This window comes from Gymnoscopelus microlampas (assembly GCF_963454915.1).
Source record: "Gymnoscopelus microlampas genome assembly, chromosome: 6".
Taxonomy (NCBI): Eukaryota; Metazoa; Chordata; class Actinopteri; order Myctophiformes; family Myctophidae; genus Gymnoscopelus; species Gymnoscopelus microlampas.
In genome coordinates this window covers 36,741,452-36,754,240 of record NC_139943.1, presented here as the reverse complement: position 1 = coordinate 36,754,240, position 12,789 = coordinate 36,741,452, and the positions used below count along the sequence as shown (strand labels likewise).

The 12,789-nt window shown below is 43.1% G+C and overlaps 1 protein-coding gene across 1 annotated transcript in view; it reads right to left on the bottom strand.

Annotated features, from left to right (window-relative positions):
• Positions 1–2,119: 2,119 nt before the first annotated feature.
• The window catches only part of ldlrad3 (low density lipoprotein receptor class A domain containing 3), a 109,751-nt gene continuing 99,081 nt past the window's right edge, over positions 2,120–12,789 (bottom strand). Inside the window, exons 5-6 of the mRNA XM_084060217.1 lie at positions 5,574–5,979; positions 2,120–4,738 (exon numbers count right to left, since the gene is read on the bottom strand). Of these exons, the coding sequence (XP_083916343.1) occupies positions 4,564–4,738; positions 5,574–5,979 (581 nt within the window). The 3' untranslated portion in view covers positions 2,120–4,563. The remainder of the gene's footprint in view (positions 4,739–5,573; positions 5,980–12,789) is intronic.

Below are 12,789 nucleotides of genomic sequence, written 5' to 3'. Positions count from 1 at the left end.
TAATGCCTTTTTTTTTGGTCCCTAACATTCATCGAGCTCTGGACTTAGTATTTTTTTTTCCGTTTCGGTAGTGACACAATGGTGTCACTACCGAAACGAAAAAAAATTGTTCCCCCAAAAACCTGTTAGGAGTACGTTTCAGGCAATTTAAAGTTGATTGGTAGTGCCTTTTTTTTTGGTCCCTAACATTCATCGAGCTCTGGACTTAGTAATTTTTTTTCCGTTTCGGTAGTGACACAATGGTGTCACTACCGAAACGAAGAAAAAAAAACCTGTTAGGAGTACGTTTCAGGCAATTTAAAGTTGATTGGTAGTGACTTTTTTTTTGGTGCCTAACATTCATCGAGCTCTGGACTTAGTAATTTTTTTTCCGTTTCGGTAGTGACACAATGGTGTCACTACCGTCATTTTTCAAAGTTAAAAACCATTGGGGTGAGTTTTCCGGGGTGAGTTTTCTCAGGTCCTGGGGTGAGTGTTCCTACCCCCGAAAATCTTGGGGGTGAGTTTTCCTATCTCTGGGGTGAGTCTTCCGGGGTGAGTTTTCCTACCTCTGGGGTGAGTTGGTTTTGGGGTGAGTCTTCTTGATACCAAGACAAGACACAGACGACAGACAAGCGGTTACTTACAGCTGCCATTAATTAGTGCTTTTGATTGCCTGTGTGGTCAAATCAGGGTCAAATGCACAGCCTCAACGAGCCATCGTTAACCTGCTAATGTTACACAGCTGATTGGCAACATGCTTTTATCGAATCCACCACATCACTCTGATCTCCAAGCAAGTTGGAGAACACTCTGAAATGTTACTTTGGCTGGTCAATTTAAGCTGACAACAGCAACACGGGTTAGTAGTAGACCTGTATGTATGATGATCAGTTATTATTCCAGACAGTGGTCTATCCAAGACGTTTTAACACGTTTGAGACCAGGTCAGCTCTCCTCTCTCTCTGGAAAGACTGGTGACGCGAGGTTACTCTCTCTCTAGTGTGTAGCGTTGCTGTGTGTGTGAGGAGGGGAGGGGCTGTGTGCTGCTGCTGACTGCTGCGAGAGTCTCACTCACAACGTGTCTAACCGAGTTAGACTTCTCCAGTACAACGGTGTCTAACCGAGAGTTATGAGAGTTATACTTCTCCACTCAACGGTGTCTAACCGAGAGAGTCCTTGCAGATCACAGCTGACAAATATTATATATTATCGGAGCTATTATTTTGAGCCAGGGAACCCTGTTCCCTGCGGGGACGGGCGATGTGAAGTCGGCGAAAAATAAATGTTCTAAGTAACTAAGTACATTTACTCAAGTACTGTATAAGCGTGCATCCGTTGTTTGGCCACTATTAGACCTTTGCAGTCAGAGGTAAGGGGGCGCCTCCCCTGCGCCGCGGTGCTGCGAGGGGAGGCGGGTGCTTCAAAGGACGGCCGTCCATTGGCTTTAAAGTAGTGTCTCCCCATTGGCTGTAAAGTAGTGAAGGACAGCCAGGACAGCCAATAGACAAATAGGTGTCGCGAAAACATGTCGTGTCGGGGATGATGATGTCTGAGGCTGTTTGTAGAGCCGCTAGAGCTAGCGGCTAAAAATCACAGCCAGTGTGAAGTGGGCGGTGTGTGGTCATCACAACATGACTCACTTAAAAAAAAGGATAAATAACTTTTTTTTAAGTCCATACTGCTATTCATAGGGCTTCACATGTGTCATGTGTTTCGCTAGCCAATCACAGTCCTGAATTTGCAAAGTCAGCCAATCACATTACAGCTAGTGGTGATGACACTAGCTGTAATGTGATTGGCTGACTTTGCAAAAGTATAGATTTGCATTGACTGTGGAAGGGTTAGGGGTGTAGACTGCGTTGTAGACTATTGGCCAATCACGGTGCAGGATTGGTCAGTGTCCAAAACTCACTTATAGGGGGCGGTTACACCGCCCCAAAAACATTAGTTGTGCATACGCCGTCCATTAGCCCCTTTCGGGACCCTGTTTACCTTCTTTATATTTGGGAAGGCGGTATCCAGGGTCCCTTGTCGCTCAAAACACTCTCTCTCGTAGTCGCGGGTACCATTGTCTGGTCTCAGGCTAAAATTCTCATATTTGTAAGACTTTAGATAGAAAGACAAAAACAAATTTCATTTGAATCAGAACTTTACTTTCAATGTACAGGATACAGAGGGGGAAAAGAGATAATGGAAAACAAGTGAAAACCTGAAATACTCACAAAAGAGCTGTCCTTATTAGAACTTAGGAAAAATAAACAGGGTTGTTAGCAAATTGCTGATAGGCCATCATGTCAAAACTTTACAAACAAAAGGAACAGGCAAAGTGGTACAACTTTTGTCCTGAGAATCATTATCCAGTTCTATAGAAAGTAACATGAATTCACCTCTTTTTCAACACATTTTTGTATATTTTATATATATATAAAAGATCATATAGGCACACATTGTTTGGAACATATTGTAATTGTCATTGCTATGGAGGGACACAGTTCATCCTTGGAAAAAGGTTAATCAGTAAATGATTATCTTTGGCTTAGATTTTTTTTGATGAGTCAGTATTATTACTGCTGGCATAGGTACAAAAACAGGCAGCTTCCAAAGCATTACATTTCACTTACACTATCTCTTCTCAGTTTTAACTCATACATACATAATCTGATGGTGCTTTTAAATACATTTTCTCTCCTTTCCTTACTCCCTATGTACAATAGCAAATGGGCACCTTCAAAATGAATGAAATAATAAGGACAAGAGAACAGTACATTTATATAGACACGTCCTTCAGTTTCAGTCATTGAATAATACTACATATACTAAAGTCTATCCTGAACATCACACGGAAGACCAAAGGTCACCTTTTCTGTACGATGACCTCTGGAGAAACTACATTGCAAAATAAATGTAACACTAAATTAAGGTTCAGAAATGTGTATGTACGTAAAGTGAACTTGAACAATCTGATCTGAAACACTTTTCCTCTGACGTGGTTCGCACAGCATGAGACCTCCAAAGTTACAAGGAATATTCTTTTCTTCATCAAATCTGTAGACACAATTTGTCTTCAACAATCTCTGACACATCTGACTTGCCCCAATGGTTCATTTACTCATGGGAATGATTAAAAATGATGTGATTTTTATATAGAGCTTTACGCTCAGTAACATATAATGAAATCTCACACCAATGGTCCTCTTTATAATTAGATACTGTCTGGGTTTTAGTCATGAGGTACCAGTTTCTGACAATGAAAACAAAGGCACAAGGTATTGAAAACAATGGAGAGAAGAACTGTCCTATTAGAAATGCTTTATCAAATCTGTCTACACAACCCAGCATGAACACATTACTGAACATGGTTCAGTTCTAACAAAGTTATGTGTTTTTGACAACTAACTGTTTTATCTGTACAATCTGTTTTCATGTACTGAAATTACAAATCCTTATTGAGTAGTAATGATCCAGCTATATAGTAGATCATCTCTAACAGTTGAATGATACTGCACTGTATAATCCACGAATGTCTGAGTTATATGTAATCCAATTTAAAACTATAGTCTACAGGACTGATTTTAGATAGAAATGTGGGCATTTTGTCAGCATAACTTTAGTTTCATCTTAACTAATTATTGAAAGCAAGGCACCAACATTTTATTTTACTGCAATCCCCAAAATAGGTCAAATGTAGTTGATTTTGTCTAGCATTTAGTAAAAAACAATTTAGACAATTAAGCCTCCAAAGAGATGAACCAAGCAACAATATAGATCTATTATGATCTGATTTATGATAAATACTGTTCTAGATCAGAGAAATGTGCAACAGGAAATGGATTTTTAACCACTTGAACCCTAGCATCCTTCTTGGGGGACCATTCGCCGGAAAAAGCAGATCTACAAGCTCACACTTATAGATCTGCTCTTTTCAGCGAAGAGATTTGGTGTAGAGGGACAAAATGAGTGGACCACGTACAGTATAGAGGGTTTAAGTGGTTAAGAAGTGCTCTATGATTCACATCTCCGACTGCTACAGAAATATGTTACACAAAGGAGAAAATGACAGCATTGAAGTGTTTTCACAACATACACTTAATGCTGGCTATACCACAATGTATACACTGCATAATGACCACTTAGAGCACTCCGACACTGTCAGTCGATGATGTTTATAGGATACATGTGACAGTTTACGCTCAACACTGTTTCTTCTTTGGGGATACAGGTGCTGGCCACGGTTGAGCTGTTACTGTACAATGTATTTGTGTGAGGAGAGCACATTCAGGTGTTGTACAGCTATATCTCCAGCAGAGGTCACCAACATACAATATCTGTTTATGAGCGTGAGGGCTGGGGGGAAGTGTGTATTTCAGTCATGCTCCTCGTTCAGCCAATAGTGTAGGTGGCAAGAATAGGGTACTGTCCTGTCTCTCAGTCCCTGCTGACTCCCTACAGCAGGTGGATGCTCTGGGCTCTCCCCGGGGGCGGACACAGCCTCACCTCCAGTCTCCCGTGGCCTTGCGGCCTGGTCCTTCAGTCCAACAGTCATACTCCAGCTCTTATGTACAAACTACATAGAGAGAGCCACTACAGCTGCTGGGACTCTTCTCTCTGGGGGAAGCCTGAGGCCACAGTTCTGGGTGTGGGGGGTGCAGGGGTGTGTGCCGTGGGCACTGCCTCGTACTGGGGCAGCTCTCCATCGGATGGCAGCTCTCCATCTTGGAGGTAAGGAGGGGGAGGAAGGTCGAACCAGGGAGGTCGGCTAGAAGGATGAAATATAAAAGTAGATGCCTTAAAATAAAAACACGTTCAGAAGGATTTTTCTGTAATTTCATAAAGACTGGACAAGGGATGCCCAAGATATTCATTAATACTTTATAACAGCTAACAGCTAACAAATAAATCAAATTACATTCATCATAGCATATTATATTGTGTTATTATCATAAACTATTCTTCTGGGGACACATTTATGTGCAGCTGTACCAAGTATTCTTTTAAGATTAGGCAAGCCTAAGTCATTTTACAATTCCAAAGCTATCAACACACAGATGTTAAGGCATTTGCACACACACTTCTCATTGACCTCTTGCACATCTACTGTGAAATTGTTTACCGGCTGAACCAAGTTTGTTTCCTGTTTTAGTTTTTCCATGAAACAATCAGCTCATACTTGCATGACATTTTGACAAAATGACTTTCGACAGGCTCATTGTTTTGGTTTCTGAGAACTCTGTGTTGTATGATAAACAACCTAACCAATACGCACGTCTCCTCACTATTTTCCCTACAGCTTGATTCCGGAAAGTCGGGAATTGCTGGCAATTGTGGTGAAAGAATCACCAGTGCTCAATATCAGCACAATCAAAAGAGAATCATAATCATAAGGAATGTGACCTGCTGAAAACTCATCACTGGAACTGTTCACTCGCCATTTTGGAAGGGTACGTATGTGCCATTTACCAGAGAAAGGCTGTGATTTCTTCAAGAACACGTACACAAAATTGTATAAATTATAGATGTCTATGAAATGACCCCCCTCTCCCCGTAAACACATGTGCAAAGGCCTTTACAAGCATCATTCCTCTCCAGCTAACCTGACATCCAGAACGGCCTGCGAGTATGACGGCGGTGAGTCCATGGAAAGCCCAGAGGGATACAGTGCCCCGGACAGCAGCTGTAGCCCGGGGGGAGCAGCGCTGTACTGGGCCGCGGTGGGAGGCGAGCCGGGGGAGAGGCCCGGACCACCCGGATGGACGTGGCCCCTGTCCAGGATCACCAGGCGGGACAGCAGTAGGGGCTGGTGGTGGTGGTGGTGGTGATGGGAGCCCCCTCTCACACCCCTGGGCAGCAGCACGCTGCGCTTCCTCTGGTGATGGAGCACCAGCGCCAACAGCGCCACCACCAGGACGAAGATGACGGCACTGCCGATGACGGCGTAGGTGATGCTGGGGTAGTAGCGCAGGCGGTAGTCCAGCGTCACAAAATCCTGACCGGGAGCTTCTGAGGGAGGAGGGACAGAGTTACAGACTTACCCACACGAAGCCTAGCATGTTATAATAGGCAAACATTTGGCAAAAATCGGTAAACATTTGGGGAAAATTGCAGAACTACAAGCTCACAACGCATCGCAAAGCGATGTGATGTTAGCTTGTAGATCAGCAATTTTTGCTGAAGAGATTTGGTGTAGAGGGAAAGACGGGGAAGGCCAAGTATACCGTTTACCCCTGGGGGACCCCAGTCAACAAAAGGTATGAGGGTTGAAGTGGTAAAAGGACGATCCCATCATCAGCACATTGTCTGTTCACAGCTTCAGCCTCCATAAACACAGACCATTTAATATTTATTTTTGCCCAGTATTAAGGATGGGGTAAAAATGTTACTGAACGTATACCTGAGTAATTGAATCAGTATTGGCGAAAGTCATGGACATTTGAATTTTGTTTGCAATATAATCTTTTCTTCAGGGACTATTAGGCTACACTTTTCAAATCAACCTGTGCTTTAAAATGATAACACAACTTTAAAAGTAACTGCAAGTAGATTTTCATACCATACTGGTATTAAATGGAAGCCAATGTAAGTACATGTAAGTAACATTTTGTAAACTAACCCTAACCCTTTGGAAAATGGTCTGCAGTAATGTATACCGCGACTGAGTCAGAGTCAACCGACTCAATATGCCGGCACGGTCCTTTACGACTAGGAGGTAGGATTGTAACAGATGGGAGAAGAGTGTCAGGGATGGCTAAGGGAAGGGACACAGCAGGGAGGCGAGCGAGCAGGGATGGATGGACTTGAATACGAAGTGGTGATTTGTTTTCGTGTTCATGTTTGAAATGTATTCTGAGTGACTTAATAGAGATGGGCCAGCTCCAGAGTCTGTAATGATCAGAGAGAGCTCTCTGAGACGGGCACAACAAAAGCAGCAGCATATAAAGTGAGCTGGCAACTGTCATCGAGCTGCAGACAGACTCAGTCATTTTGGGACGAATCCTGTGATATACTCAGTCAGAAGTTGGGAGGGAGAGAGTGAGAAAGAAAGAAAGAAAGAAAGAGAGAAACGTATTGAGAGTGGGTAACTCTTCAGGGGAGGCAACAAGCTTATGGCAGTCTTGCATAAAAGAACAGTTGCTTGGCGTTGCAGATGAGAGCAGACAGAATAACGCCTGGGAGGAATTGAGATTAGTTTTTCTGTGAGGGGTGGGGGGGTCAGCCTGCGAAACACAGCGGTACACCGCGTGAAAGCTGTGGTCGGCAGTTAAGACAACCAGATCAGCCAACCTTGCAGACTGAAATGAGGTATGGGAGTGCTGTAATGCTATGGAGCGCTGCGCCTTACTATTCCAGATGAGGAGAGGGAATAGCACTTAAGAATTTTCTCCGACTGATTTCAATCAGCGTGTTGGGAGACTCATAGAGCTGCTTAGAAGCAGACAGCGCTATTGCTCTGAGATGGCAAGAGGAAGGAAAGCTACTTGACTACACAGCACAGGAGTGTGGATGTTCAGGGAGTAGATGTAAAAACAGATATATTTGGATGCATCTGGATGCCCTGCTAGTATATTAGGGTGGTGTGGTGTGGTGTGGATTCTTAGCCGCTCCTATAAGTGGGGTTGCGACCCATGACCCATCTGTCGTGAAAATTTGTCTTTCCCTGTACTGTGCTTGGCTGATGAGTATTCAGACCACTCTGATGTGACTTAAAAAAAAACATTTTTTTTAAGTGAGCTTCCATCACTGTGATGACCTTAAATAATACCGCTCACTTCACACTGGGTGTGATTTTTACTTTGTTTTTCTTTTTCAGACAACGGAAACAACAAAAACACAACATACATTCAAAATGGACGTGACAAAAAGAAAAAGATACAAAATACAATAAAATATAAATAAAGGGGGGGGGGGGGGGGGGGTAGACACTATTTACTCTTAAGTTATACAAATACACATTTTCCCAACGTTTTTCATGTAACTCTGCTTCAGTCCCGAGATTATAGGTCATTTCATAATTTCTTCAATAATTAAATAATAATCTGTTTTCAGCCATCTTCTTGTGATGGCTTTTTTAGTCACCAGTCTCAAGTGTTTTGAACAGGTATATGTCCTCATGTCCTACTATGTCCTCTGGTGTCAATCCGAGATATAAAATCTGGGGGGTCACAAATTATCTTATAACCCATTACTTCCTCCAAAATCCAGAGAAAACGGTCCCAGAATGACTGTATACTGTATACTGTTTACTTTAGATTTTTGGTTAGTCTTTATCTTTTAAGTCAAGGAATAAGCATGTCAACCTGTCCTTTGAATATCTCGAGAACCGTTCTGAGGACCCACAGGAGTACAGTATTGAGTGTGAAGTTGTTTGGACGAACGGGCAGGCCTCCGACAATGAACAGGCCCGCGTTCCGAACGGGCAGTGCACTAGCACTCAACCACACGAACCCTTGTGTCCCCTATTCTAGGAGCAAACATGTAGTAAAAGTAGCAGATCTACAAGCTCACAATGAGATCGGCTATTTTCAGCAGTGTGGAGGGAAATACTAGCTAAATACTAAACTAAAATACTTGTCCTAATCAACAACCACACATGCATGTGCCATGCACGTGGATACATGCACATGTGCGTATGAATGCGCACACACACAAAGACACACAAGCAAGCATACAACCCACAGGATTTGCAGAAAAAGTGAGACACATCAGCATACATGTATATTGAGGTTACATCAATAGCCCTCGAACACCCACATGATGATTCAATACCACGAAACCACGGAGCAGGTGGATCTTTTTAGGGCTCCTCAGATGCATTCCAGGCTTATAGCGCCTTACAGCCTCTTGGGTGGATACTGTGTTTCGCTCGGGGGTTGTGATTCCACCCACATGTACAAGCTACATCCACAGGAGACAATACAACAGTATGATGACCCATAAAATGTGTGAACCGCAGGATACAGACTTTATGCGGCGAGGAGGCTATTAAAACGCCTAAACATAAAGCAATCCCATGTTAAAAACACAACAACATAACATACATACACACACACACAGTGTACAGGCAATGTTCCCTTCAGGGCACAGAGGAATTGTAGAACATCACTAAAACAACAAACAACGTGATTATGCTTCTTCTCGCTCCATGACCTTAACCACTGCAATTAACTTCCCCGTCTAATACAAGCGTACCTGACTGTTCTAGATGATAATTTGTCTTTAGTTATTATAAGCATTACTGAATTGATTATGATTTATTTTGTGTAAATGTTTTTTTAAAGCACGAATAGGCATCCCCACAATATTATCACATCGAGGTATTTGGTAAAAAAATATTTTGACACTTTGTATGCCGGGCAAATATCTTAATTTCTCTTTTGGGCATTGAGCTAATAAGGTTTGGGAACCACTGATGTAAAGATCATAACAACAAGCACCCTTGCACATGGCCTGTTAAAGTGTAAATCTGTAGTCCAGAGGCCCTGCACCTTAATTAAACCTCATCTAATGCAGAAGCTGCACCCGGCTGCCTCCCAAATGAGGCGCCAGGCAATAAAAAAACACCCCACCCCACCAGCCTCCCCTTGACCACCACCCCTGTCAGTTCAAACGGGCCGGGTCCTCTAACGCAGCCAATTAATTATGAACTGGCCTCTCTGTAGAGAAAAGCCAAACAAAGAGGAATTATTTCCATAATTACTTCAGTGAAAAAAAAAGAAGAAAAAAAGAAAGGCACACAAATAAAGAGATCCCAGCGCTGCTGCCCTGGCTGTTATGTCTTAGTACAGCAACACACACACGTACACACATACATACACGCACGCACACACGCACGTGCGTACGTACACAAAGGGAACTCACAATGCCGGGACATTCACAATGGGAAGCTATTTGGTACATTAGTGATAGAGCCCTGAAGGGCTGCTTTAAATCATACAGGAGCTGAAGAGATGGAAGAGAGGAGGGAGGAGAGGTTGAAACTGGTGAAGGAGAGAGGAGAGGTCTCACTCATTCGTTGCTGTGTGTGTGTGTGTGTGTGTGTGTGTGTGTGTGTGTGTGTGTGTGTGTATGTGTGTGTGTGTGTGTGTGCGTGCGTGTGCGTGTGCGTGTGCGTGTGCGTGTGCGTGCGCGTGCGCGTGTGCGTGTGAGAGAGAGAGAGAGAGAGCTCTATTTACTGTGCCCTTAACAGTACGTGCAATGCGCATAGTAATGGTAGAGGGCATACAATCCTCATCGTGGTAATTTACCTCTAAGAGCACCTGAAAGGATCCATTTTTTACACTCTCTCAGAGTCAAATTAGCACATAAATAAATATGCACTCGTATGGATGAACAGAGTCACGCGTGCACACACACACACACACACACACGCACATGCACACGCACGCACACGCACGCATGCATGTCCATACATCAATAACCTCCTTGGAGGCTGCAATGACACTCTTCTGGCAAGGTTCTCCTGTGTTCTCAGAGCTCATAAACCTTCCCCCATCTGGAGGTTCAAGGGGCCAAGGTGCTGCCTCTCAGCCAGGCCACTTTAATCACATCTGAGTGCCTGGAACCCCCCCTCACCACGCCATGCTCTTTGTCCCGCCTGCCACTCAGCCATCTCATTCTCTCCTCCTCTTCCCCCAACTCTCTCCTCTCCTCTCCTCTCCTCCATTCAGTAATTTAACGGCACAGAGGTGACATGTACTGTACCCGCCGGGGCCTCATGGCGTACATGTACATCGGCCACGCTAAACCAGTGTTAGACACATAACAGAAGTAGGTTGACCATGTTTTCAAACACCCAAAACAAAGCCATACCTGTTAAAATTAGACAGTGAATAATAAGATTTTCTGGTTTGGGGGGGGGGGGGCTGACTTAGTATTCACTTAGTATCCACATAGCATTCACTTAGTATTCATTTAGTATCCACATAGCATTCACTTAGTATCCACTTAGTATTCATTTAGTATCCACATAGCATTCACTTAGTATCCACTTAGTATTAGGGTGACCATTCGTCCTCTTTTACCCGGACATGTCCTCTTTTGCGGGGCTGTCCGGCCTGTCCCTAAAATCCTTCAAATGTCCGGGTTTTTGAGAATTTGGGTAGCGTGTACTCTATCTGTGTATCAGTAGGGGGGGACGTATCTTAGCAACTATGAAAGCGCCAACTCTCATTGGTCGTGTCATGAGTAAATGAGCCAATGAGCTGCTGAGCAACCTCTCAGACGCCAGATCTTAAGTGTTGCCATGTCCGCTTATTTACCTTAACAAGATTTGGCTTGTTTTTCATGTTTCCTTATTTCTCTCACAGGACTTGGCAACACTGCTGACAGGCTCCAGCACATGTGGCAACGAGACACACACACACACACACACACACACTCTCACACACACACACACACACACACACACACACACACACACACACACACACACACACACACACACACACACACACACACACACACACACACACACACACACACACACACACACACACACACACACACACACACACACACACACACACAGGACAGCACGTACATCGCGTACAAACTCTGACATCTTCACTTCATGGGGTAATTTTTTTGTACCGAATTAATCAAATTAAGGTAACAAAAACCCCCAAAAAAGTAACAAACCCGAAAAATAACCGTGCAGCGAGCATGCATGTGTGAAGTGTCCTCTTTTTGGGAATTCAGAATATGGTCACCCTACTTAGTATTCACTTAGTATCCACATAGCATTCACTTAGTATCCACATAGTATTAACTTAGTATTCTGGGTCGAGTTGTAAAAAAATAGGGATATTTTCAGGAGAAATTACAATTCAGAAGCACAGCAGGAGAAAGGGTAAACATGCAGTGAGTCTTCTGCTAAATTCAGGAGTGTTGGCAGGTACAGTATACTTAAGCTGTATTTCAAAAATAGCAAAAATAGACAATCTATGTTCTATGTGATCTGCTATAGCATGTTTGCTATTTTTAATCTTTGAATTATTATTATTATTATTATAATTTGTTTGCCTGACATTTTATTCAGGATGGGGGCAATTCTTTTGGTGTAATTGCTGTATAAACCAGTACATTATGGAAGTGAATGTTGAATATTTCAATGTTTTACAGATATTTGCCGGGACATGGGACACCCAGCTTGAAACGGGACCAGTGTTGCCATGTCTGCTTATTATAAGCGACTTTGGGCTTGTTTTTCTGTAAAGTTGCTTGTAAATATTGATAGTGGCGGGTTGCGTTTTTTTGGGCATGTTTCTAAAGTGTAGTTGCGTTTTTGAATATAGCAGATCCACAAGCTCACATTGCGTCGCATCGGCGACGTGTTGTGAGCAAAAGGCAACAAAAGTAAACAAAAGGCATATCAGCTACACCTAAAGCCACAAGTGCCTCACTGTGCTTTTTTTAGTTCAAACACTCTCCGAAATTCCCAGATTTTTTGTCTCTATCTCGTTTGGTTTCCATTGTCACTCATTCAACCTTTAATTTAAAACCTCAGGATTGCGTCGAGGGAGAGGCCCTCATTTTCCATTTCGCCGCAGAGTTCCAACAAAACAAAACAAAAGATCAGAACTCAAACAGTAACATCCTCAGTGTTCATTATCCATTTCTAACTCATACAAATCTAACCAAAAGGAATCTCATGGGTCCAATTTGTTTACATTTGTAGAATCTCATTTACATGTATACATACAGGAAGATGCTGAGGTGGAGGTGGGAGTTTGCAGCAGTGAACAATGATCAGCATTGACAGTTCAGGAAGTGAGCAGACAGCACTTGATAGCTTAAGGCTATGTTCACAATTTA